Source organism: Cyprinus carpio, chromosome A23, assembly GCF_018340385.1.
Source record: "Cyprinus carpio isolate SPL01 chromosome A23, ASM1834038v1, whole genome shotgun sequence".
NCBI classification, from domain to species: domain Eukaryota; kingdom Metazoa; phylum Chordata; class Actinopteri; order Cypriniformes; family Cyprinidae; genus Cyprinus; species Cyprinus carpio.
The window spans coordinates 10018317-10046126 of NC_056594.1; the positions used below are offsets into that span (position 1 = coordinate 10018317).

At 36.4% G+C, this 27810-nt stretch overlaps 3 protein-coding genes across 7 annotated transcripts in view; 2 read left to right on the plus strand and 1 right to left on the minus strand.

The window, feature by feature from the left end:
- Nucleotides 1–6265, minus strand: part of dnah12 (dynein, axonemal, heavy chain 12) — a 28886-nt gene extending 22621 nt beyond the window's left edge. The window contains exons 1-18 of the mRNA XM_042712990.1: nucleotides 6150–6265; nucleotides 5788–5989; nucleotides 4909–4996; nucleotides 4796–4822; nucleotides 4516–4705; nucleotides 4287–4353; nucleotides 3982–4140; nucleotides 3255–3450; nucleotides 2936–3124; nucleotides 2671–2824; nucleotides 2466–2557; nucleotides 1820–1998; nucleotides 1607–1742; nucleotides 1395–1520; nucleotides 1178–1312; nucleotides 715–908; nucleotides 358–595; nucleotides 27–212 (exon numbers count right to left, since the gene is read on the minus strand). Of these exons, the coding sequence (XP_042568924.1) occupies nucleotides 27–212; nucleotides 358–595; nucleotides 715–908; nucleotides 1178–1312; nucleotides 1395–1520; nucleotides 1607–1742; nucleotides 1820–1998; nucleotides 2466–2557; nucleotides 2671–2824; nucleotides 2936–3124; nucleotides 3255–3450; nucleotides 3982–4140; nucleotides 4287–4353; nucleotides 4516–4705; nucleotides 4796–4822; nucleotides 4909–4996; nucleotides 5788–5981 (2550 nt within the window). The 5' untranslated portion in view covers nucleotides 5982–5989; nucleotides 6150–6265. The remainder of the gene's footprint in view (nucleotides 1–26; nucleotides 213–357; nucleotides 596–714; nucleotides 909–1177; nucleotides 1313–1394; nucleotides 1521–1606; nucleotides 1743–1819; nucleotides 1999–2465; nucleotides 2558–2670; nucleotides 2825–2935; nucleotides 3125–3254; nucleotides 3451–3981; nucleotides 4141–4286; nucleotides 4354–4515; nucleotides 4706–4795; nucleotides 4823–4908; nucleotides 4997–5787; nucleotides 5990–6149) is intronic.
- Nucleotides 6266–8900: 2635 nt separating this feature from the next.
- On the plus strand, nucleotides 8901–16531 carry LOC109086738 (V-type proton ATPase subunit S1-like). The gene is made up of 7 exons (XM_042712991.1): nucleotides 8901–9113; nucleotides 11924–11964; nucleotides 12850–12935; nucleotides 13203–13444; nucleotides 14198–14249; nucleotides 14334–14576; nucleotides 15041–16531. The coding sequence occupies exons 1-7, from the start codon at nucleotides 9013–9015 to the stop codon at nucleotides 15275–15277; spliced, it is 1002 nt and encodes a 333-aa protein (XP_042568925.1). The 5' UTR covers nucleotides 8901–9012; the 3' UTR covers nucleotides 15278–16531.
- Nucleotides 16532–19244: 2713 nt separating this feature from the next.
- On the plus strand, nucleotides 19245–27139 carry LOC109086712 (sarcolemmal membrane-associated protein-like). 5 transcript variants are annotated; one of them, XM_042712992.1, is made up of 10 exons: nucleotides 19245–19399; nucleotides 19776–19837; nucleotides 21600–21725; nucleotides 21901–21975; nucleotides 22065–22370; nucleotides 23075–23270; nucleotides 24292–24451; nucleotides 24640–24774; nucleotides 25796–25883; nucleotides 26320–27139. In XM_042712992.1, exons 1-9 carry the CDS (start codon nucleotides 19329–19331, stop codon nucleotides 25877–25879), a joined length of 1215 nt encoding a protein of 404 aa, XP_042568926.1. In that variant the 5' UTR covers nucleotides 19245–19328; the 3' UTR covers nucleotides 25880–25883; nucleotides 26320–27139. The 5 variants fall into 5 exon arrangements, with proteins under 5 accessions (XP_042568926.1, XP_042568927.1, XP_042568928.1 ...); XM_042712994.1 differs by having other exon boundaries at nucleotides 19354–19428; XM_042712995.1 differs by having other exon boundaries at nucleotides 19367–19443.
- Nucleotides 27140–27810: the final 671 nt, after the last annotated feature.

The window sequence follows — 27810 nt, forward strand, 5'->3', positions numbered from 1 at the left end:
CGGGTGTTGATTCACAGTGTTATTACTTTGCTGGCTCCTGCACTGATGTTCTCAAAAAGTTCCAGGTACGGGGTAAGGTTCTGTTTGAGGATTTTGCGCAGTGTGCTTCCAGAGTCAGGGGTCAAGTCATTTCCTGCAATTTCTGACATTTGCTCCCAATGACGGGGTCTGATGCCGGGGTTACACAGGATGGACACCAATGGAATGTACTCCTAAAAACAGGAAATAACTTTAAAGGGACAGTCCACCCAAAAATAAAGATGATGTGATAATTTCTCTAGCTTCATGTAATTCCATTACAATTGTTAATTGTTCATTTTTGGATGAACCAACCCTTCTATAGGATGAAAACACTACCTTGAACTCTTTGACTTGCTCCACAACACTGGTGCAAATGAGAATAGTGGCACTCTCCTGTTTGTCTTCCTCCTCTTTGGGCTTCCTCTTTAGTCCTGCTATTTTCTCCTTCTCTTGCTCTGCCTTCTTGTGTTTCTGCTGGAAGAACTTCTGCATCTTGTATATTTCTCTGATGTACTCCTCAACCTCCAGCTCTATACTCTCACCATTCAAATCCAAGAAAGACCCATCCATCCATCTACACTCAGACAACAGGATAAGATAACACTCTTTACAACATAAATCAAGTTCTTGGAGAGAAAAAGAAACTAAGCGATCCATTATAATAATGGACAAGAGGAATATGATTCCACAAACCTCTTTCTTGTGCGTTGCCATTTGAGAACCAAATTGAAGAGCTTCTGATAGGGCTCAATAGATTCCTTGATCACGTCCACCTCTGGGTATGTGGTTTGGTCCCATTTATAAAGCGCTTCTTCTTTGTTGATAAAGACAATTGATTCCTCGATGTCCTGAATTCTTTTCTGCACTGTTCTCACATCAGAAGCATACTGGAAAGGAGAGGAAGTATTACAATATAAATCACTGCTTTCTGTCAGAAGTGAAGTAATCATGACAGATAGGTCAAATAAATAGTTTAGCCCAAAAAGACCAAAAAACTTAATTCACACCTTCATGTCATCCCAATGATACCCATTTGTGTTGCATAAAAGAAAGAAAATAATATGGGATTGAAATGATGGCTGACCAATTTTTCATTTTGGGTGAACTGTTATTTTAACTGGACAAATAAAAGGGACGATTTCAGTTTGTACTATACCTGTTGCATCATATCGAGTTCAGAGCATTGTGCAAATTCCTCCATCCTGCGGCCTACTTTCTCTAGCTCTAGAAGCAGCTTCTCTCTTCGACTGTGAAGTTCTTGCTGACCCTTTTGCTTGGCTTCTTCCATCACCTACAACAACACAGTGCGTAAGTCCTTCTAACAGAAACATGTTTATATTTTTGATTTACTGTATGTCCTTTCAAAATATCACCTCATCACTTTGATCAAAGATCGGGTAAATGTTTTGTGGCCAGAGCACTACTGTGGCATTAAGTTCAAGATGCTCTTCATCAAAAATATGAACATCCATCAAATAATTCATCCTGTGTTGTGCTTCCTAGAAAAAGTATTATAAAAAGTTACCATTTTAATTGTTATTCACAGAACATTTAAAAGTGAATAGTTCTGAGGTACAGTACCTACCATTATCTCATTGTTGAGCTCCTCTATTCCCTTGGTTTTCACCTGATCAATGTAAGTAATCATTTCTATCATGTCCTCTGTTGTTTCAGGGACTTTCAAAGCCCTGTCCCGAATAGCCTCAAACTCTTTACAAATACTGAAAAAAACAAGTAGGCACCTAAATGTCATCCTATTCCTAATACATTGGCAAAACAACTGGAGCACTGGACTTACTGAAGACTGCAATTATGGTGTGAGCTAACAAGCTTCCCCACAATGATTTCAGAAAGGGTGTTTGCTTTCTTTGCAATTCCTTGCTTGAGCTCCTCGCAGTCCAGTCGTACCATGTCAAAATGGATCAGAGAGGGAAGACCAGATATCTCTTGAGACAATGCCCGAAACCGTTCCACTTGCTGACATGCAGATACATTATCACAAAGACATATATTGTAAAACAGATTAAACACAAAACAATAAAAACAGACACCTTAGTATATAAGAAAAAATAAATACATTTCTGTCTAAAAGTTTTGGGTAAGATTTTATTGCTTTTGAAAATTATATTGTTACAAAACATCTATTTAAAACAAGTTTTCTGAAATTTCTATCATCAACATGATTACATAAATTTTAGAACGTATTAAAATAAAAAAAACTTATTTAAATTTTATATTTAAATTAACAAAACTTTTTTTTAATTTTATTACATTTTAATATTTTACAATAATACTGTTTTTACTCTATTTCTGATTAAATACTGTAGATGAATCTTTGGTGAGAGATAAGAGACTTATTTTACAATGTAAAAAAGTACAACATTACCAACCTCAAACCTTTCAACAGTAGTGTATTTAATATATTAAATTAAACATAAGCTGACCTTAGTGTACTCATCAAAAGAATGCTCTTCTTCCATTAATTTTTCCACTTGAGCCTGTGCCGTCCCATTGACTAACCAGTCATAGCTGTCAACTAAATATTCATGTAATTGAGCAGAATAAAGAGAGTCACAAAACACACTATGTGGTTTAAGAGCATTTATACTGTATGTGGTTGCTGAGGTGTTGCTAGGGTGTTTTGCGTACCATAGCTCTGGAAGTGTTTGGCAGGTCCATCCAAGTTAATCCTTACAGCATTCCTAAGAGCTGTCTTTGTCCATGTGTGAACATGATCTGGGAGCTTGGCATCCACCACAGAAATGTTGCCCTCTGCTAGCCATGACTGGACCGTCTGCACTCTCTGTGGGACAGGCAGGACTTAATATCAAACATGACCACATAAACTGATCCATCTGATTCACAGTCAGAATAATTATGTGCAATACAACTACATATCAGTGTATTTCCCAACCTGCATGGTATTGCTGATCAGGTTTGCAATTTCAAGTACAGCCTCCTCTAGATCATGAAAATTAGGATAAAAATCCATCTTCTCGTCATCAAATATAAGGTCCATCTTGAATAGGGGAAGCTTGCTGATGTTGAAGGGATCAAACAAGCTGGCAAATGCCACCACACTCCTCTCAACAAGTGCTTTTAGCTAAAGAAGGGTAAACAAAACCAATTATTCAATTATCCTTAGCCAACATCAAAACATCAATAGTTGGTAAAAAATATCATAGATACTGCTAGCAGATATAAAACGGTGTGGAAAATAATACTCAGCTCACCTGATTGGATAAAAGGGTTGAGGCACAGTTGTAAAAGGAGTCAAGCTTTTTGGGTTTGACTTTCTGCAGAGTGTCTTTGCTGGTGAGCAGGTGAATGACTTTGGGGAACCAGGATTTCATGAGTCTGTCCTCTACTCTCTCACACTCAACAGCCACTTTGTTCTTCAGACTTTGACAGTCTACAGGCCCTGCGGACCTTTATAGCAGTTTCAAGATGTAAATAAGGCATTCAAATATCAATTCTCATGGATATTTACTTGAATATACTTCTAAAATTATCAAAATTTCATTTTTGTGATTTTTTTTTTTCAGCTAGTCCAGGTAATATGTGAAAAATAATGTTCACTTTTTCATAAAAGCATGAAACTTAGTACACTTGTACAGTTTACAGTCCTGAACATATCCAGAAATGAAAATGGACAGGAATGATTTTACTTTCCGCCATTACCAAATTGTGTATTTTATATTATATCTCCTGAACCAAACATGATAACACAGAAAAGGTGTCTACTCCTATGTTTTTATGGTCAAGGATTACAATGATATCATATACAACATCATTAACTGTTTGTTCATGTTTGTTTTTGTCTGATTGTCAAAAGATTTACTCTTTCATCGTCTTGGAAATACTTACTTGCCATTGACCCAAGCAACAAATATACAGCTTGTAATTAGAAAATGAATGATTCCAGATAACAAACATCATCCTCAATCATAACAGCAGTACCTGCAGTCTGAGAGATCTATAAGGAGCAGGTGGGAGAATGTGCTGTAGCAAATATCAAGAACGCTTTTCATGACTGGATGTAATATGTGTAGATTCTTCTGCATCTCTTTTCGACTTTGCACAAAGCTGTCATGCCATGGACAGGAGAAATCTAAAATTCTGGTGAAGCAAATCCAAGATCATAAGTATTGACATTTTGCCAGACACATTATTTGGCGCTATTAAGATTATTATGTTAAATGTTGCTAGAATATTTAAATTGTTCCGCATTATTTATTTATTTATTGTTTAATCTGCACACTTACTCAGCAGATCCTTTGCTCTCTTGAGAAATTGTGTCAGTTGCCTGTGGATCTTTTAGTACTGTGCTTACTAGAAAAGAAAAAAAAAACATTAATAACAACCTAATGAATACCCAAAGATTTGATCAAGCTGTTTTATAAATAAAAACTTTAAAACTCACACACACACAACACAGATCTAGAATTTATATAATTTTCTGTGAATATATACCAGAGCATCAGTTGGACTCACCTCTGTGCTTGGTCATGACTCTGAGGTAGGTCTCACTGACCTCTTTGCATATGTCTTCAAGCAACTCTTGCCTGCCGGGGCCCTGTCGAAGCTGATGGGGAACACGGGCCAACATAGCATCCAGCCACTGCTGCTGAAAGGGCGCAACAGGGCTTTGCTCAACACACTCTTTCAGGAACAAGTAGTTCATCTAGGAGAATCCAGAGAGAAAAGTATAAAACACATTGAAATGATCCACCATTAAAAAAAAGAGGTTTGTTATGAGGCAAAAATAGCATACATATTGTTTCCTCTCTTCACTGATCATCTGGAAAACAAAAATAAATTACATTATTACCAAATTCAATACATCCACATGAGTTTAAAATTGTATAGTGAGGGAAGAGTTCATACTGTTGTGGGAAGCTCTGGTTCAGGAGACGGAGGAGATGTCGGTCCTGCTTCCTTGGCCTGCTTGTAAGCTTGCATTGCCCTGTCAACTCTAACACAATCGCAGATATCACATTACAACATGACTCTATTATAATACACAACACCCTGTGACATACGGGTAACTGACATGTCATTTCAAAGATAAACAGCAATGGAAATGTTTTATCTAAAACTACAGTAAACATTTTTCAGATTTTTTGATAATTATTACATGTCATTTTTAAGACCACATATCAATTAAGTGACAACTTATTTGAATGTGTACTTTAAAACTTGTATAAAAATTTAAGCGAACTACAACAAAAAGCTAAAAGGTGAAACACTTAGAAAGCAATTGTACAATAAGATTTTTTAACATTTTAGAAAGAAGTCTCATATGCTCACCAAGGCTGCATTTATTATAAAATACAGGGGTGAACAGTAATATTGAGAAAAAAAATTAAATTTTGAATATTTCCTATTTTAATATATTTTAAAATGCAGTTTATTTCTGTCATGGCAATGCTGGAATCACCAGTAAGTTACAAACAGCATCTATTTGAAACAGAAATCTTTTGTATCATTATAAATGTCCTTACTGTCACTTTTGATCCCTTTATTGTAATGCATCATTGCTAAACAAAAGTAACATTACTAGGCTATTTTATTTCTATTTAGCCTACTCTTTTAACTACCGATGCCAAACTTTAGAACACTAGTGAGTATTTTTCTGTAAACATGTATATTTCAACCAAAATCTTTATTTTCCAAAAAAAGCCTAGGTTAATTGTCAACAGCCAATTAACATAGTAGCTAAATAAAAACACTAAGAGCGATTAAATAGCACAGCAGTGCTCTTACATCATGTTCTGGAGCTGCTGCTGCTGTTGTTTGCTCCTCCGGTGCCGCAGGAGTTTTCTCCTCACGGCTAGTCTGCTCTCTGGAAGGCCTGACGCTCCCTCCTGGACCGGTGGGTTTGGGATAGGAGGCAGGACATTGTACCTCCTCACACCACCCACCGCCTGAGACTTCAGTGCACCTGCTGAGCTCGGCATTTCAGCGACTAAAAGAAAATATAGGACGATATTTGTTCCGTTGAGCATTTATCACAATGTGGCGCATCATTCGCTAGAACTATAACGGAAACAAACTCCAGAACAAAGTCTATAACAAAGTTAACAAATAATTTAACAAATGATTTTTGAAGTGATTATGCATTTTACCGTTTATAGTAGCTCTGACACGTCATTCGCACTCCTAACGGCACTTTTTGCTCCGTGTGCCAAACTGATACAAGTTTGTTGCATTTGTGGAATTTCCGTCAACACATTGGTTGCCATGGATGCACAAAACGCAGCTGTCTGTGGGGTGCCTCTTAAAGGGATACTTCATTCCTAAATAAATAAAAGAATATGTAATGGCTAACGCCAAACCTGTATGATTTTCTTTATTTTGTGTATTGCAAACGGCTGTCAGTTTCCAACATTCTGACTAAACTTGTTTTGTGTTTCACAGAAGAAAGTAAAGTCATGCGAGTTTGGAAGAAGTAATGAGGGTGAGAAACAATTATATTTTTAAATATTATACATTCAATAATATTTCCTCAAAGTTCATCAACATTCCTACAATATTAAGTTGAGATATTTTATTTTATACATTTTGAAATATATGTATTTAATTTAATTAATTTATTTTTTTAATCAGTGATTTTTATTTCTTGTTATATGTATGTAGTATAATAACCCTATATTGACCTTAAAAAAAAAAGCATTTTATTCAGAGCCCCAAACTAAGAAAAAAATAAATAAAATGTTTGGTGCAGCTGTTGTTATTTACATGGCCAAAAAGTAAGATAACATTCTGATAGCTTTCGATGTAAATCACCAAGATCTTTATGACAGTATAGCAAACTACTTAAAATACATATAAATATCAGTTGTCGCTCTATAAAGTATCTTCCAATAATATGTCTTATTAAGATTATATCTAAATGCTATAGTTTTAATATCAAAACTTTGTAGTTTTAAATGTAGGGGGAAAATATGTACTTCTTTTTGTTATATCTTGGCAATAAAATGGTATATTAATTTGCATGTTGTAACGTGGTTATCAAAAATGAATAGGGATGAAGTTTGCTGCTGACCAGATTCGTGAAATGTGAAATAAAAGCCAACGTGTTGATTTTATGAACACTACACACCAAAAGAGGGCAACATTTCCCCTACATCATTACAACAGGGCGTTCACAAGCCAATGCACGCGGTGTGATTAATGTAGTACTGCTAGATGCCCCGTAGTTTAATTACCTTCAGAGAGATCCTACTTAGTCTGTCTGAGTGTGAACAGTCTGGGTGTGATTCATTTGCAGCCACAGTGGTCCAGTAAACGTCCTTCCCCTTAAAATGACTTCTCATGGAAGCAAAACCATAATAAAGGGTGTCTGAGGGTGTCATAGTGCCCCTCAAGCATTAGTAGTTTATCCTTTGTAGTTTATAATTTGAATAAAATACATTCTGCATTTTCTGCAAGAGTGGTTCGTGTGACAAAGTAATCTATTAAAACATATTAACTTCATTTTACTTCTACCATCATGAGTGAAAGCAGAGCCACACATTTGTCTACACTGCATTTCACTGCATTAAGGCCATTGTGAAGGCAACATTAAAATAGGTCTGTCTTACCCAATGAAGGTGACTGACAGTTGTCACTCTGCTCATCAATCACACTGTAAGCACATTTGAGACAAGGGGCAAATGACCCACTTGGCTCACTAAAACCACTCTGCTGGTATTCATTTACACAATATAAATTTACATAAGACAATGTTGCCCATTAACATGGACATTTTCCTATAGTTTTTTTTAATATGCACAAGTCGCTTGCTTTTTTAAAGCATGCCATACCACAAAAGCGAATAAGGTCCAATGTTGTTTTTGGACCTCAGTGACTTAAATTCTATGGACAAAAATATATGAGGGTGAGTAAAAATAATAAAATAATAATTTTAGTGTGAACTATCCCTTTAAGACCAGTGTTATTTAATTTTTTTTTTTTTAAGTTTTTTTTAATTACATTTTCATTTTGATTATAGTTAAGGTTAAGTTATAATTAAGGTTTTTGTGTTTTAAATTCTTATTCTTTTTTATTTCTTTATAGTTTTTATTAACTTTTATTTAATATCTATATATATAAAAACACTAAAAAAAAAAGAGAAAAATTTCCCCTCAAAAAACACACAAAAAAAATATGTTTAAAAAACAATTTTCTCTCATGAAATACTGTTAAATATCTCAAACAATTACAAAGAAACGCCAAGTAGCACGTTGAATTAAATATGTAGAAAGTAGAAAAAAGTAGAAAAACTGAAATAATATGTAGGCCCACTCCAAAAATGTACTCCAATAACTGTTGATTAATTTACATTTTTTACGAAAAATCTTTTTATTTTACAGTGTAGCTGAAATAAAATATTTTTTATATTTAAACATTTTTAATTTTTATATTTAAATATTTTATTTTAGTTAATGTTTACTTTTATTTCAAATAATGAAAATTATTTTTATGGTTTTAGTTTTTTAGTAACCCCTGTTAGGCACAATGGAGGTTTGAAGAGGTTTAGTAGTTTTCTAGTATCTGATTCATTTTGGTTATCAAAGCTCTCAGTTTAAATCTAGGTCAGTTATCACAGCCTTTAATTGTGCTTCAACACAAATTCACACTCTCAACTAATTTTTAGTCATGCCAGATATGCAGTGCTTATGAAACTAGGCTCCTGGGACTTGAGTTGAAACGCATAAACCCTTTTCCTTGAGGTCAGCCGGCAGCTACTGTATGTTTGTATGAGAGAGAGGGTGCAGAAGAGAGAGAAAAACGATAGGGGAGGGGTAGAGGAGTGTGTGTGAGGGTGTGGGGGGAGAGAAAGGCTGCAAGAATGAAGGCTGTGAGTCGAATGACGCACGATTATCTCCCCCCTGCCTGCTGATTGGCTGCGCAGGCCGCCTGTCAGAGAGCCCAGGTTTAGGGATGTGCGTTCAGAGCAGATTATGAAGCAGACCTCATCTCTGGCAGTCTCGTCAGATTGTCTCAATGGCTAAACACAAGCTTTTCCTGTTTTTTTCTCTGTTACTGTGTGTGTTTATCTCTCTGTCTTTGCCCTTCGATCAAGTGCCTGCGATCCTGGACAGGAGGTAAGAGCTGCGCTTTCAGCTCTAGTTTGGGGAGGGGGAATGGGGCAGTGATGCTGTGCAGCTGATGCACTGTCTTAGTCTTTTACAGTGGGCAAGAGACACCAAGAAAATGTGCTTTATTAGGAAAATCTTGAAAGCGCATTCGTGGAACTCATAAATTAATTTGACATGTGTGGGCTCTAGATTCAGAGCATGTTGTGGTTCTGCTGCAGTTTTTCTTCTCTGTAACTACAAGACATGCAAACATGGCTATGACAATGGGACAGCAGGCAGACCCCATCCAGTGTCTGTAGGAGTCAGTTTACAGATGCTACTCCAAGAAACAGAAGAAAGAAGTGAGATTATGATGGCTCTTGCTTTATGTGCATCTCTGAATACTCAAAATAATCTGTTTATTTTTCACTTTTACAGTTGCTGAATTCCTTTACTCATATCAGAGATGGAATAGCATAAATATGGTAATTTAGTTGAATTCATTTTTATTTATTTATTTATTTACAAACTCAGTGGTAACATCTGCTATTACTGTATGAGAACAACAGGAATAATAAAAATGAGCCATTCATATATAATTCTAGATTGAATTAAATTATTAAAGTTATTACATTTACAAATGTTAAAAATTTGCGGTTTCACAAAAAAATACAAATGTGAAATTTCACAAATTATATTACAGCTATCTTTTTGTGCTATAAATCTAACAGCAACTTTCTGTAAACTGTATGATATAATTGTATGTAACAATGTATATAATTGTACATTCTGTAAAAACATCAAAAAACTTATTTAAAAATATGTGCTTAATATATTAAATAGTATATTAAATATTATATTATTCATTAATTTACTTTATATATTTAAATAATATTATCATTTGATCAACGATATAAAACTATATTTAGATACTGATAGAATTTTTCAGTTATCCATGCCTTTATATGTGAATATATGAATAATATATGTGCATATAGAATTTTTCAGTTATCCATGCCTTTATATGTGAATATATGAATAATATATGTGCATATATTATATGATGGAGATCAAGATGTCTTCCTCTAGTTCTGTATAAACTGCAGCTATGGTAAACAACCTACCAACTTGCCCATCTCTCCCTAGATAGATCTAAAGCTTAGGAATTATAGGGATAAGAACAGCATTGCAGGCTGTTAAAACATTAGGGATCTTGATAGTCCAGAAATGTGTTTTGGTAGTAAAAAGTGTTGAGTGGTTTACAACCCTCCTCAAGTTTCTCAGGGTCAATGTATACGGCAGACCAAAACAGACACAAATGGCAGCCAGTAGAATTAAACCAAAGGCTATAATCTTATTACCATCAAACAGACAAATCTATTTTAAAACATTGTTGTGTTTGTAGAGTACTGTGCTAGTGTGTGCTGGTGTACTGTGCTAATCTGTACTAGACCTATAATCTATAAATGCAAAAGATGATATTGAGCTCTGACAGCGGCAGTGAGGTGAAGACATAGTGTGAGCGCTGCTTTTCATTACATAAATGCTCAATTCAGCACTTAGGCTACTGTGTCCAGCCATAACCAATGACAGCAGCGCAGTCCTCAGCTGCTGACCTCGGTAAACTGGCATTAGAACAAAGGCGAGAGTCACTCCTCGTGCACACACACTCCTCAGCAGGGCTCTGAAGACCAGATTGCTGTGCTTACACTGTTTTTAGTTTTGAATTTTTAGCAGAACTACACAGAAAGAAGAAAAAACTGTACAAATCTAAAAAGCTCTTTATATGCCATTTGTATATGTCATTTTGGTGTTACATTGTTTTTGGTCCTTATTTTTTAGCAGAGCTACCCAGAAAGAAGAAACAATGGTACAAAAGTAGTTCTAAATGCTTTTTATATGTCATTTCTGTTCTTACATTATTTAGGATTTGATTTTTTTAGCAAAACTAGGCATGTAATTCTAAAGCTCTACACAAAGCTCTTCATATGTCTTTTTTCACACCTGCATTTGTGCCGTATTGTCACCTTGATTGGATTATAGCGGTTTTATGACTCAATATGCTACGTCGCTGTTGATTCAGTGCTCATCGTGCTTAGGAACTGAATGAACTTAAATGCTCCATGTGGTAATCTGTTTATTTTCCCCACAAGTCTGATGTTTTGCTGTATTTTTTAATCTCTTACATGATCAGAAAGCTCAAAGCACTAAAGTCCAGTGTAGTAGAGGCGGGTGGGGTGGACAAACTGGTGTGGTACGTAAGAGATTAACCTAAAGAGAGTGAACCAGGGTCATCTGATGCGCTCATTCGCTCTCACACACCCTACTGACTTTGTTACAGGTGAACAGGCCTTAATCTAGGCCTAGTCCTGGATGTCAACACATTCACACAGCAGGAATCCTTCTCCCAGATAGGCTAGCAGATTCCTAATAAGGTTTTAGGAGATCGTCCGCAAGCTCATTATCTCTGTGATTAGACGTATAAACGGTTCATCTAAGGATAATCCAGCAAGTTCAAGCATGAGGGATGAGGTGCCATGAGATAAATATGCATGTGCGTACATACACACAAGGTGCCACTAAGTCTTTTTCAGCCCCCACTTTGTTGATGGACTCAAGGTGCTTAGCACGTGAGAATCATGACATCTGACTAAATGTCTTGTCTTCTCTTGAGACATTAATCTGGACTGAAGATGTCAGACTTGTGGTCATGCATCACTGCTGCATCAAGACGAGTGGATCTATGGGAAATCTGTCTTAGATGCTGATAAGTAGGCCACAGCCTGACATAAAGAGATCAACCCCCCTTTTTGTTATGCTTTGTTTTTCCTTTACAGCTCGGAGGTCCCACCATATCAAGCTGTGAGAATTAGAACAGGTCAGTATCTATTACTTTAATGGCAGTTATGCTTTTTGGGTTTGCTTGCATTATTTTTTTAACCTTCCAGCTTCTTTTAAATGTTATAATATCATTTTCTGCTGGCTCATTTTTGTTATCTTTGTGCATAACTGTACAGTCACAGGTCACACAAATCTATTTATTTGCATTACGTTGAGCATTGTGTGTGAAGCCAGGTTGAATGAAACAGTTTTGTGCTACATTTCAATAAAAAAGACTTTTTCCATAAAGGAACTTAAAGTTTAGACACTATATTTTAAGTGAACTATTTTTGCTCCACCAATGAAAAAGGTTCGTAACGAATCCACAGCAGAATCAAACATTACATGTCACTAAATTACACACAGCAGTGGAGTTGGTTCCTAAATGTGTTTTAAACAAATCGGTTGAGTGAACAATTCAATGACTCACTCACAAAAAACAGTATTTTTAACGAATCAGTTGTCTGAAAATGACTAAATGAATCATTTCTATCGGCACCTACTGGTGTAATGATTTAACCTGCTGAAAAATCCCCACCACCAATCAAACTGATACTAAATGTTGTATCATGGCAGATTAAAAAATGAGGCTTTATTTCAAAGTTTAATCATAAGCTAATGCAAATGTTATTTAAACTCAGACCGAATTAAACTATACCATTGTGGTAATATTGCATGTTGCACTGACTGTAACATTCTATACGTTTTATCTCTAGATTTTTATTTGACTTTTTGAATCTTACTTTCATACTGCAGAAATCAAAGCTATTTTTTTCTAGTATATTCACTTTGCGTGCTTAAAAGTGAAGCAGCGATTTACTGTGCTGAAAGAACTCACCAAGCCATCTCCCCCATTGTCCTATTTCAACATTTTGTGATGCAGATGGAGAAAATGTTGAGAGTCCAAGTGCCTCACATGAGGAGAGTTACTCGCCTGCAGCTGAAAATCCACTCAGAAGAATACTGCAGGTATTGCATTTTCCCTGATAGTCAATGTGACCTTGGCTTCCATAAGCAACATCTCTGCTTTAATTCATCCAGCATCCTACAAGACCCATAACACAGTGACAGTTTTAAAAATAACGTATTATGAGGAAAAAAGCTTTCTGGGCCAGGGAATATCTGTCATATCTACTGTCTGAACACTGAGTGTTTTCTTCTGTAAGAAAACACTTGAGATCAGAAAAACCCATCAATAATGCACTAGTTTCATACATTGTTATCATTTTAAAACAGCCCTTTGGATGGCATCTGCATGCCCAGCCCAGAACCAAGCGGAAGTTACTACAGTCTACCAGCTCGGGACCCTACTCCCCACTGACTGTAGCTTACAATGGCAAGATATGCATCCTTTTCAAAGCTAAGAGACTGGCTATTCGATACAGAAACAACACTTTCCTGGACCTCACAGAGAGAGTATTTGGACCCAGTGCACAAGTAGACACCAAAGGCTCTGTTTGTACAAAGGAGAAAGCCATGTATGTAAAAATTCTTCCTGCCATAGATTCAGTATCACGTATTGCAGCTGTCTTATTTACTAGTTAGAATGGTAAAGTTTTAAGGTAGTGATTATATATTTGTAGATTTTTAATTTTTTGCAGTGGCCCCAAAAAGTATGTGGACACTTAGCCATTATGTTATGTATTAAAATAGATTTGTGTTATATAACAAAGTATTTAACAAAATATTGAACCAAGTGGCATTTATTTAAGAGGGGAAAAAAATAATTTTGATTTCTGAAAATAATAAAATAATAAAACAGTAGCTGTATTGTTCAAAAAAGTATTTAAACACTTGGTTCTATATTTTTAAAAAGAAATTAATGTTTATAATCAGCAAAGATGCATTTAAATGATCAAAAGTGACAATAAAGACATTTATAATGTTACAAAATATACTATATTTCAAATAAATGCTGTTCTTTTAAACTATCGATTCATCAAACAATCTTGACAAAATGTTAACATATTTCCACTAAAAATTACATAAAAATAGTAATATAGTAAATATATTTTTTTGTTAAAATTACATTTTAAACTGTTATTTTAAATTATAATAATATTTATAATATAATTTTTTTACTGTATTTTTTATCAAATAAATGCAGCCTTGGTAAGCATAAGAAACTTATTTCAAAAACAATTAAAAAAATCGTAAAGATTTGGTGATTTATGTATGTATATATAGTTTTATTTTGTAGTTGTACTAATGAGAGTCTTACATTTTTATAGGCTATCTTTGCATTTGGGTGATGTGGAAGACATCAGGGGACTTGTCATCAGGTAAACACTCTTTTTCTTGCGCAAAACCTCACCGACTAATAATTATATTCAGTCGTTAATTACTTCATCTTGTCTGTTTTCTGAACTTCAGATGTCCAACACATATTATGAATCAGTAGGCCAGAACTGGTTCACTCTGGACAGCGTTCACATCCACTACAACTGGACTCATGAGGCCACATTCAATGCCACGGAGGTCTATGCCCCTGCCACCTATTCTTACCACTGCCAGCATGTCAGCAGCTTACAGAAATATGACACCCTATTGGTGCCCAGCTCCCACACTGACAGCTCGGCAAACTGGCACATCACTTTCACAGATTTTCAGGTAGCTGCCACAAAATGTGCTTGAGTGTTATCAGAAGTTTATTAAAGTTCAGTATTACTTATTTGAAAATTACTTTGAATATATTTATAGTAAATGTTCCAAAAAAAAAAAAAAAAAAAAAACGTCACTGGTATCAAAATTTCTTCTAAGGCATCGCTGTGAAAATTCTGCTATATATTAATATTAATATTCTGCTGTAAAGCAGCTCTAAAAACAATAGTGTCATTATTGACGATCATGTCAGTTCAGTGTTGGTTCAGTTCAGATAGAGCTTCACGATAACTGGTATTTTAATCGTGATCATGAGTTCCTATTCTCTCGATTTATTAAGCATAATTGTCATTGATATTTGTCGGCTTTCAATGCTTTACTGCCTCAGCTACAGGAATTTATTTAAAGAAATGTATTTATTTTTAACTACACGTCTTAGACAGAAAACATTTATTTTCATTTCCCCCCCCCAGATCCAGGCTTTTAATGTCCAGTCCAACAAGTTTGCTTCAGCAAGCGACTGTGCAACATTCTTCACTCCAGCGATCTTGATGGGCCTGATCACCTCTCTGATTCTGCTGCTGGTGTTGGCTTACGCCCTGCACATGGTTGTCCACCTCAAGCACATTGACCGTTACGAAGAGCACAAGACCACCGTCTACTTCCCCCGCACCCCCGAGGCCGAGCTCCCAGACAAGAACAGCGTGTAAAGAGTGATGACAGTGCTGTAAAACCAGCAAAAGACCAGCATGGAAAGGATTGCTAGTTCTGATTCTGGATGGCTGCGTTGTCCTCTTGGTCTTCCTCCTGCCTGGCACTACATCCTCTCTTTATCACTGTCTTAACCTACTTCTTACAGTCACAGATTGAGATTACCTGATCAATCAGGTGTTAAAACCCAGGCTGGAGCCAAACCTGGACAGTTCACGGCTTTCCAGGACCAGGACTGGAAAGCCTATGAAATGAGGACAAAAAATGTGAGATTGCCTTTTAATAGACCACCATTATGGCGGACTTTTCAAAGCACTTCTCTGACTGGATACAAGTACTGTGGTTAGAAATATACAAATTGACAATGTGGTGGTGGCAGAAGAGAAAAGACTGTGAAACAGAAATGACTGTGGCCTGATATGGAAGTCTTCTGGTTTTTTTTTTATTTACAGTACTTCATAAATCACCATCTCATTCATCTGGAATGGAGTCTGCAGACTGATCTGCCAATGACAAGAACCGTTTTATGACTGCCAAAGTGGTGCAAAACTGTTTGTTAGCCTTGATGGGTAACTGACAGTAATAATGTGAAACTGAAATATACAAAACAAACCATGAAATGTACAGTGCTTATGAAATCCAGAACTATACGATGTGGATTCAGGAATTCCATAAATATACTTATTGGCTTTAAATGATCAGCTAGATATTCATATAGATCTAGATTCAACTGCTGTTTTAGTAATGAACAAACTTCCAGTATTAAGCACCTTCAAATCTATAAATATTAAGTGCGTAAAGCGTATAGCAAGAAAAAAGCCTTTTTTAAGCTTCAGAAACTGATATATTGCACAGAATTTTTTTTATATGACCCTTATAATTGCTATGCCGTCCCTTTTCAGGTGGAATATATTAGGACTAATAGATGAATTTAGCACCCCTTGAGAATTTATAGTACAGACAGTATAACTATAGTGAGGTAATGCTGAAAGAATGCTGTACAATTCATGTAAGTGTTTAATACCCTCAGTATATCATAATCAGTATACCTCTATATCTACAATTATAACATCAGTAACTCATTATCACAATAACCTGCAGCATGACAATGACTATGCCATGGCACGTCTGAAACTGGAGGTAGCAATGTGTAATGTGTTCATTTGAATGATGGTCGTACACACTGAAGTGCACAAGAAGTTTCCTGAACATTGTCAATTCAGTCTGAACAATAAACAGTGATCAGATCAAAACAGTGCGTTATACTTTTATATCTTCAATGGTAGAAAAATGTTGCATGCTTTTTCTGTATTGTTCTCTATTATGGTAAACAGTGGTCGTGGCCACGCAGACTGCTGCTGTAGGGATCACCGCTGTCTTTCTAGCCCACCTCATGCTGGCTGTCTGCTACGGTCCTGTTTTTTGTGGTGAAAAAGCAGCAACCCCCTTCTGTCTGATTTTTTCCTGCCCTTTCTGCCATCTGCTCTCCTCTCACACTTCTCAGCAGGAGCCTGCGGCGCTGCCCTCTTACCAGGACAGTTTACCTGTCTGCCTTCGAAACGAACTTTACTCACACATGCACTACTTTCTGCGTCGCTGACTCTCACAGCACAGCGTGTGTTTTCCTGCAGGGTCTAAAAGCCTCACAGCTGGCTTTAGTCTGGCTTTGTGATACATATACAAACAATATCATATTGGCTTAGTAATGGCTGAGTGCTACTTTCTAATTGTTTATTCCTTAATTATTTACTTTCATTTCTATGGCACTCTGCTATACTTGATTCTGATTGGTCAATCCGCCATCCATGGCTACTTTTATATTTCTCATATCACTCAGCAAACTCTTGTTACATACGAACACAACTATTCAATTATCCACTGTAGTGAAAATGACCTCAGAGGACGTCAGCATTAATATTACTGTTGTTGCCGTGTTTGTCTTGTTGCTAGGCTGATTATTTTGTACATTGTATTGGACTATTTTTTTCAGAGGAAGCATCAATATAATATAAAGATAAAAGTATAAAATAATTCTCAAATCAATATTTCATCATGTCCAGTAGCAGTGTAATAATTGGGATCATGTACAATCAGCTGATAATAATCACAAAATAAACCCCAACACTTCACTTTCGTCTGCATTTGGGCAAAGAATATAGATCCCTATTAATAATGATGAAAATTAGATTTTTTGAAGAGGCCTTATGATCAAAATATAGTAAGGTAATATTTATCATTATAATAATTAAAAAGGTATGTATTTCTTTTGTATGTTGATTCAACGAATAAATCGTGTTCAAATTTCAACATTGATTTATAAGTATTTTTGTTTTGTTGCTAAAAAACTTCACTTATTTAATATTGAATATAAAAATATTCAGTGTAAGTATTAGAGTGGATAAAAGAGAATGGAAGCGATAGAGAAACTGTCTAATCTTCTTAATCTAGCCTACGAAAACACTGAATTATTCATGCACCTGAGACCCATTTTTAGATCTAAATCTTGGACAAACTCAGCTTCATTTTGTTGTCATTACAAGCTCCAGATGCTTATATCGCAGGGATTTATGACCATGACTCATCCCTTTCAAGGATTCAAGGTTATAGCACGTGATGGTGTTGGTACTGTACAAGGTCACTTCAAGGTGAGTGATATTCTCCACTGTTGATCGGATCTGATTTTTCTCTTGTGCAGTCAGCGCTTACATGGGCAAGAACTATGAATGAGACAGGTTTGCTCTGTCGCCATGACAACAAAGGAAAGATCCATACAAACCCTTTCAGTCTTCATATGAGGATGGCAAACTCCATATCCATATCAGTTGCCTTGGTTGGTCAAATTTAGAAAAATTAGTCAGCCTGAAGGAGAAAACATAATTATTTCATAAAGAGATTTAAAGGGATGGCACTAGAAATTCAATGCATATGTCTAATGTGAATTTATATGTAGCTATAGAGTGTACATCTAAAGTTCTGTTCAGATAAATTATGCAAAATGCACAACAAGACTGCACAGATTTTCTATAAGGTAGGTAAATAGCAATGTGTAATTTATGTGAAGATTCAAGAATAAAATTTTGTTAAAATAATGTGAGACTTCCTATCTATCTATCTATCTATCTATCTATCTATCTATCTATCTATCTATCTATCTATCTATCTATCTATCTATCTATCTATCTATCTTACTGACAGTTCAATAGATTAGAAATGATTCTGTAGCCTTAAATGCTACATTTATAAATATCTATAAATAACATAATAAGGTCACACACTTTTTTAAATTTGGTGTTGATTCATATCAGTCAATAGCCAATCTATTACAATTATCCGAGCAAATTAAAGCAGAAGCACCCAAACATACCTGAAACATGTTGAAGAGATTAATTCAAAATAATAACTTCATCCTTTTCCCCCTAGCACTCAAAACCAGGGTTATTCACATTTGGATGCCCTCTAAAATATTAAATAAACATGTGACTATAAACCATTGCTTGCATGAAATGCATGTATTTGTTAAGGATCAGCGGTGTATATTTTGCATGTTTACTATAGACTAGTCATCTTCAAATGATAGGAGCGCTTCGACGTGTCACGTGATTGACATCTTGACATGCAGTTTATAATATAATTATGAAATCACAGTGCTTTGGTTAGCATTTGGCACTGATACAAGCACGAATGACCACTATTGTTAGCCGTTTTTACATAAGAGACGCTCTAATGAGTGAAACAATGGGCCTGAGTGTATTCTACTATGCAGCTGCAGCCTCTTTGGATGCCTCAGGACGCTTGTGTGCCCATGTTAGCGAGACCTCCAGACCACCACCACCAGGGGGGAGACAAATGACGACGCATGCAAACAATTTTACAAAGAAAACGACCCCTCAGAGTACAATATACTTAAGTAGTGCTTCTATACCGTAGTCTTTTACACCAAAACGTCTTACTGCATGGTTTTGTCAGGTGAACCCCCAGACAATATATTTCGATGCTTCGGTGCCCCCCGCGCTTCAGAATGGACTCGCCCAGTTCTCATCGCCGGAATCGATGGTTATAAAGAAGCTCGAATATTGCAGCTCTGTTTCGGCACAGGCTGACGTGACATCACGAGTCTTCAGGTAACAGCATCTGTTTATAGTCTTCAGACGTAAGTGGAGTGAAGGTGATGATTAATCTTCTTAATTGATACAACGACGCTAAGCTGTATTACATAACTGGCATGACGTTATGCTTTGAATGTGAGCTATAATTTGACGTTTAAAACTGGAAAAGAAGAAGAATTGTGTTTGCGTCATTACAACACTGTTGCCATTTTGGAAAACTGTGATTATTTTAGTTTTCCGCCTCATTAACTAGCTGAGTCAAATTGGCATCACATGGAAATTTGTAATTAATTTCTTTACTATTTAAACCAATTACTTTGATTTATAAAAAATGGCTAAGTTTTATTTTTTACAGTAATATTAACATATTTGCTCGCGTGCTCTGTTTCAGTGGGGAAACAATGGAGGAACAGAAGCTGAAAGATCCTGCTGATAAAGTGTCTCTGATCAAAGGTAAAGTCACATTACTGCACCTGAGTTTCTGTAGTTAATGAAGTGTTTTGAACTAAACTGTAGCACTTCACTGTTCCATTAGGTAATAATTTTTAGGATAATAAACATTGTTTTTTATAATCTTTTTTTTAATTTATTTTGCTTACAGTATGTCAAAGTACTTTGGGTCTAAAACATAGATTGTTTGACTATGTAAACAATGTTTTGTTTTTTGTTTTTTTTTAGCAGAATTGGACTAAATCTTTGTGATATGTATTTTTAAATATTGCATTAATTATTTTTACTATACGTTTTTATTATTTTTAACATGGAAAAAAGCCAGATAGAGAGGGGAATATTTTTTTTTTTTTTAATGTAAGTGACATTTCTGTAAGATGTATATGCGTTTTATATGGCTATAACTATATGTTTGCGGTGCTCTTCAGTAGTTCAGTGCAATGATTAAGACCTTTTGTTCTGAACAAGTAGTTTTACAAAAATCATTTTACTATGCCTAATTTAATCATGCATGGCAGAATATTCTTGTCATTAGTTGCAATGGAATGGTTTTGGCTGGAACGGTTTACCAGTCTGTGCTAATACTTTAATCACGGTAGAAGTTTTGTCTGTCTGAGTTTGTCTTCCTGTCGGTATGTCTATCTTCCTCCTCTACTGACTCAAAAATAAAATAGGCCAGAGCATTCCTATGTGTCCTTGTACCCTGCTGAGTTCTTGATGTAGAATGGCATCGATAAACACTACCCTCTGCAATACCTCATGAAATGTTAATGCCTCCGTCCTCTCTGCTCTGGCAGTTGTGTTTGGCCTGCACAAGCTTTGGTATTTTAGCTTAGTCATGCGAGCGAGGCATGTGAAGTTCAATTTTCAGGAATTACGTCTCTCTGATTGCAATGATATGGCCATTTATGGTAGACACCAGGGGTAGGCAACGTCGGTCCAGGAGTGCCGATGTCCTGCAGAGTTTAGCTCCAACCCTGGAAAAAAAAACCTCACTTGTCTGTAGCATTAGTAATCCTGAATACTTTGATTAGCTTGTTCGGGTGTGTTTGATTAGGGTTAGAGCTAAACTCTGCAGGACAGCGGCACTCCAGGACCGACATTTACTATCCCTAGTATACACCCTTGAGTTTATAAGTTGAGGTCATATCTTTCTGGAGCATTTGATAAGATGGCCTGGTTTTCAGAAACCCATATTTAGAGGAAGAGGAGCAGGTTTGTTTCTTAGTTTAGGGAAACTAAATTGCAGTCAGTAAACTTAACATTTGCAGAGCAATGGATCAGTTGAAAATGAATGTTTTTATAGCAGTTTGAAAACTTTTCCGAGTCATTATGAAATGGCACTGTATTACATTAGAACCTTTAAAACCTTTAATCAAATGGCAGCTTTATTAAAACCCCAGCTATCCTTCCCAGTTTAAATCCTACTGATGACATTATGTTTTTAGGATAGATCTATTCTGAGTCAAGTTATTAATGCATGGAATAGGCCCATTTTCAGACCTCCAGGGAAATTACCACGCGATTCATTCTGATTTAATTAACCTTTGGAGACAGGGTTTGCACTTTGTCAGAGGGCAGAACAATCCGGCAAAGTTGAAATGCAACCCACTGATGGCGATACAGAGATAAAGACACAGATCACCCATTAACTGTTTATGAAAGAGTGATTCTCTGACAGCAGAGCGCCATAATAGTGTCTAATTATGCATGTAATAGTTCCCATTAGATGTCATCAGTGGTGGCTGTGTCATCTTTTCTCCAGATGAGCTGATCAAGAGCACTGTGGAGGCCAGTGAGTATGAGAAGGTCATCCAGCAGTTGAACCAAGAGCTGCAGGAGGCCAATGAACAGGCCAGTGCGGGCAAACACAAGTGTGTTGAACTCCAAGGTAAAAGAGGGCCTTTAAAGCCACTCTACGTAGCCATCAGAATGATTTATAAACTTGTATTGAAACTTGTAACTTGTATCAGGGTTATATAAGCTTTATAAGTGAACATTTTAAATTTCATTGGGATGGCAGTCATGCTCGAGGTCCCCTTAATAACCTGTGCCGTGTATTACAGGGCTATTGGAGGAGGAGAAAAGAGGCAATAAGCAGCAGGTGGAGGAGTCTGCAAAACAGATGAAGGTCTTACAGAGTAAGTCAAGAAGGGTGTGTCTATCTTTTTATATTTACTAAACAATGTATTATACCAAATGGTCTTTATGTGTCTACATGTGCATTCAGCTCAGCTCCAGAAGCTGCAGGAAGACATGGAGAATCTCAGGGATCAGAAGGACAGTGCAATCTTCAGCTTGCGTCAGGAAGCGCGTACAGCTGAGGAGGACGTGCAGGTGTTGCGCCGCACTATGGAGAAAACGGCAGCCGAGCGAGAGCATGAGGTCAGCGCGCTGAAGGGGAACCTAGCGACGCTAACTTCCGAGCTGGAGAAATGGCAGGTGGCTGCAAACAAGTACGAGCGTGAGCTTGACAGTGTACAGGCTAGTCACCAGCAGCAGAACCAGCAGAGAGACAGAGCTGCCAAACAGCAAGGTACCCACAACCCCACAGACCACTATCCTCACAGATGACTGGATTGGCCTGTAGTATTTTAAGGCAACATCTTAAATCATGAAATTATGTGAGAACGTCAACATTTCTCATCCATGTATTGTGCTAAACCTAAAGGCAAATATTTACATGTACACATTAATATAAATATTCAAAAAAATCTAATTTGAGCTTTTGATAATAATAATGATGATGATAATTCAAACATTATTGAGCAATGTTGAAAGTATTAATTTTACCAGGATAAAACTCCTATTTCCTTGATTGAAAATTTTATAATATTTCAAGATTTCACTTAAACAAATTAATAAAAATAAATAATTAATAAAAAATGCACAACTATAGCCTCATCAGGCAAGATTTCTGTATTTTGTCCCAATTAAATTAAGGTTCTTTTATGTCTTCTGCACATTCATAATCTCTTTGGGGAATTCGTCCTCCCTTCTCAGAATGATGAATAATATAATATGTTTGTGGAGGTTACAAATCAAGCTCTAAGTTCATCCAACGACAGTCACAGCAGTGCTTGCAGTAATCCCACAGATATTCAGAAGATGACTCATTTCTCACATCACTTCCACCGTTATGTAACAGAGTAGCGTTGTGAGTCAGTGTGTGTGTGTCTGTGCGTTTGTGTGCATGTCGCTGGGTATGTTTTTAATTGTGTGTGTGTGTGTGTGATGCAGCAAGCGAGCTGGAGCGGCTGCAGAAGGACTGTGAGAGTCTGAGGAGGGAGTGTGCGTCTCTGAGGTCAGAGAGAGAGCAGCTGGCTGATAAACAGCAGAAAGAGAAGATCACCCTGCAGAGTGAGAGCAGCACCCTGCGCTCAGAGAAGGAACAGCTGCTGAAGAAACAACAGCAGCTGGAGAAAGAGCTGGACAGGTCTGTCTTATGCGGTATCATATACAGTTACTTTGAAGGTGAAGTGTGTCATTTCCATGCCACTGAAAGCACCACATGTAATAAGATTCCCACCCTAAACTCACGCTGTTAGTTGAGTCAGTGTTGCCATGTAAGACATGTTCAAAGACACCAATTTTTGTAGAGCCACAATGTTTAAACTTCTTAGAGAAATTAAAGGGATGGTTCACTCAGAAATTATAATTCTGTCTTTATTTACTCATCCTCAGGTTGTTGTGTGACAAGTCTTAGGGTTGCACTACAAAAATAATGGCATGCTCTTTTTGTCGCATGGGAAGAAATAACATACAGGTTGAAGACGAGTGAAGAATGTCAGAATATTCATTTTTGGGTGAATTATTTGTATAGGTTTACTTATCGTTGGATATTAAAATGGGAAAAAAATTACGTTCATTTTGATGAACCATTCAGTCTTTATTTTAAGCTGCCTCCTGTCCAATAATCTCAATAAGCTTTGCCCTTTACTTTTAATAGAAAACAAAGTTCAGCTCTTAAATACTGTCAGTTGTACCACAAAAATTAAACAAATGTCGTTTTGATGCTCTTTAATGTAGTGTCATAAATCACTTTAGCAGTTTGTGTTTGGATAAATCTGTCTTGGAAAAAAAAGCCACTGATTAAATGTTTGTCTTTTCCAATTTGTTAAAATATAAATAGTCGTCATATTAAAAAGTTGATATAAAACATGCCTTATGTGGAATTTAAATGTTTGTATGAAATCTATTTTTTTATTTGACTGTTGATTATTACATCTAAAAATAAATAGCAATTGAATTTGGACTCAACTTGAACCAAATCAAGAACGGAATCAAAACATATGAAGAACTTAATCAAATCGAGTCAGAATTTAATCAAATCATGAAATGCATCAAAACCTAGTCCTACACTTCACCTTTAAATAATTGAAATGCTCTTTTTGCAGATTTTTGAATGCAATGACAATGTAATCTCTCTGGACTCTGAACCTGCGTCCTGTCCACAGCTTCAAGAAACAGAACACAAGCCTAAGCAACATGGTCAAGACCCTGGAGAAGACGCAGGTAGACCTGGAAAAACAGCTGAGCGTCCTGCAGGAGGAACACCAGAGAGCCACCAGCCAGCTGGAGCAAAGCAATAGCAGGATCAAAGAACTGCAGAAAGAGGTTATTCCCATCGTAGTTAAGAAAGAAAGAAAGTAAAGCTGAGACTCATTAGCAGGCATGTCACAAAAGAGCTCTGCTCCTAAAAAAAGACCTGGCCTCTGGACACACCAACTCTGTGTGTGTGTGTGTTATTGACTAGGCTGATTGCTCCTTGTGAAAGATTCCTATTCTCTCTTTTTTGCTCTCAGTATGAGGAGATCCAAGCAGAGCTGTCAAGCCTCAAGGAAAAGTATGAGAATGCAGAGGAGGAGAAACGCTCCTTCAGTCTGGAGCTGCAGCAGAGCAAAGAGCGCCTGAGTCTTCTGCAGGACAAAGAAAACCACGTGAGTGTTCAATCCACGTAATGCTGGTGTTCAACAACAGGGGCACTGACAATAGGGACAGTTCAAGAGGAAAGAGCATATATTACATTGTTTTTTTGCCCTGGAAATCAACGCTGAAAGACATAGCATTATTTCTTTGACATGCACGTCTTACAGTTTGTTTAAAAATTTTGTATAGGCTAAAGGTGAAGTGTGTAATTTCTGTGGCCAACAATGACTCAAAAGTGACAAGTGTAGTCTGATTCCAGAAATGAATATCTAAGGCAGTTCTTTTAATGCAATACTGCCTTATATTTCTTATTGTGAGACTATGTGAGCAAAGAAATGAATTTAATCAAGAGCTTGTGAATCCGAATCCAATCAAATTGGGAAATCAATACCAACGACAAACAGGTTTCTCCAAATACTTCTACAAAAATTGATGTAAAGAGTAAATAAATCCCCCAACAATTCCATGTGACAACATAAAATACACGTGGAATATTACTGTCACCAAGACAAAAACGAGGATTTATTTTTATTTTGCATCCATTCTCCAAAACACTTGACCTATATATAGTATCAAAGGAAACACACATCTCTTATCCATTTAAACACCCTTTCTTCTTTCCTTTCTTTTTTTCTTTTAATCTACTCATTTAACTCAATTTCTTTTCTTTTAATTTACTCAGGTAACTCAATTGAGATTCTTTGATATTCTTGTAATGTTTTTATTCTAATTAAATTGTTAATATTTAAAATTATCTTTAAAAAAAAAAAAAATCAAGTCGATATAATACAAACTACAAGCAATTCCAAACTAAGCATCGTTTGAGCCAAAACTTGACTGTCACGTTAAAACAAACAGCTGCATTGTCTCTGCACATTAAACTGGAAAAGGGGAAGAGTTTTAACAATGAAACAATTACACACTTCACATTTTGATTTCTTATCTTGATGACAGTTAAATTCAACAGTACAATAATAGCGCACATAAACACAAGCCGATCATTCAGTAATATCCCTCCCTTCCCTCCTTTAGCTGTCTTTATTGCAGCCCATCCTAGCCGTAGCCATCGGCCTTGTCCTGGCTTTGCTGTATTGGTGCTTGGGCCCATTGTGGTAGAAAGGTACACAGTGCTCCTGTCCTGTCTCATTCCTCTGCTTAAGCATCTATCATCCTCAGGGCTATGCATGACCACTAAACAATTCTCTCAGCTTAAGCTACCAAATACTGTCCAGTCGTCTGCAAAATGCTTCTGTTTCCCTACTACAGGTCCGCCTTGTTTTATAAGACGCACACTAACAAGTGTTTCTAATAAATCAATTGCATTTTGTAGGTTGTAGTTTTCCAGCATAGCTCTAGGCATCCCGGCTCTCTTTGTCCTCCACCGTACATCATCTGCTGTCCTCGTCTTGTGTGTCCTGACCTCAATTTCTCTGCATCATGTCCTTGTGGCTTTTGTGTCCCCGTCTCGCGCTTATGTGCATCCCTGATTGTAAACATGTTCTGATAGGTGATGCGGTACTACAGAGGTGATGTCATCTGTATGTTTGTTCTTGCAGGTAAAATGGATCAGGTGGATGCCCATTGCTGCTGTGACCGTTGCCGTGACGGGGTATTTGCTTTCAAAGACCTCAAAATGAACAGCGTGATGAACCAGTAACAAGCACACGCACCATGACATGCACACCTAGTATTGTTGACATTTGTATCCTTGTAGTCTGTGTGGTGTTAGTTTGAGTAACGAGTGTTTAAATGCAACTTCTTACTCAAGTATTGAAGGCCTTAGAATAATAATGTCACAACATTCCTTCATTTGCACCATATGTAATAGATTTTTTTTTTTAATTGAGAGATTCTGTATGCATTGCATTTTGAAGTATCTGACTAATAACAGGTATTTTATTGAACACTGTTGCTTTGCTAAACAAACACTTAGTGACTTGCCTTATATAACATAACCTTAGATAAACAAATGTTTATGCCTCCCTGAATGAACACTTCCATGAGAACTAATTCAGAACCGCCCAAAGCCCACTGTAATAACCATCAAAGTTCATTAAGTTTTAACTTGATCATATGATTTGTGGCTTAAAGGCCTAAATCTGCTAGTAATGTGTATGTCTTTGCACCTTATACGAAGCCATTAGTGATTAGCCTATGCACTGTACTTTTTTGTGATAAGGATTTGCCATATTAATGATGATGATGATGATGATAATCACTGTTTACCTAGGACATTAGCGTGCTAATGTGTCCGAAAGAGACCTATAATAGAGTGTTTATGATTTATTATGTTTATTACTTGTACAGAGATTTAAGAAAAACTACCTGATCTAACAAACATGATAATTGCAATAAATAAGAAAAAGTGAAATTCAACCCTATTAAGTCCCTGTTTAATTTTTATGCATTTATTTATGCATATCAGATTAATTGTATTTCGGTAACTTTAGAGTAGGGGCAATTTGTTAACATTTGGTACAATTAAATAACAAATGCTGTAAAAAAAAATGGTTTAATGCTAATGTAGGTTAATTTTATTTATAAATATACTGGAGTTAATTGTTAATTTGTGTATTACAGCAGAAATAGCTATTATATTTTGTGATACTGAGTTACATGTAATGCAGTAATGGCCATTATTTGTTACTGTTACTTAATGGTACGTGGCCTTTTATAGCAAGGAATATCTTTTTCTTCATTTGGCCTTGCGATATAGAATTTGACCACTGTTTGTGAATCAAACTACAGATGCCTCTTATGTGTCAGTTCTTTTTAGTGAATCAAAAACATACAGCGGGACTAGTGTTAGTCCAATTTTTGGGACAATTGACTCTTATGAGCCGGTTCTTTTTAGTAAATCGAAAACATACAGTGTGCCCAGGGTTGCCAGCCTAAGAAACAAAACCAGCCCAATTGCTATTGAGAACTAGCCCAATCGTGTTTTTTTTATGTTGTTTTCCCCTTCGTGGGGGATTCGAAATAGTGAGATCACTTTAAACCGCTGGTTAAAAAAAAAACAACCCGCAAGAAAACTAGTGTTAGCCTTT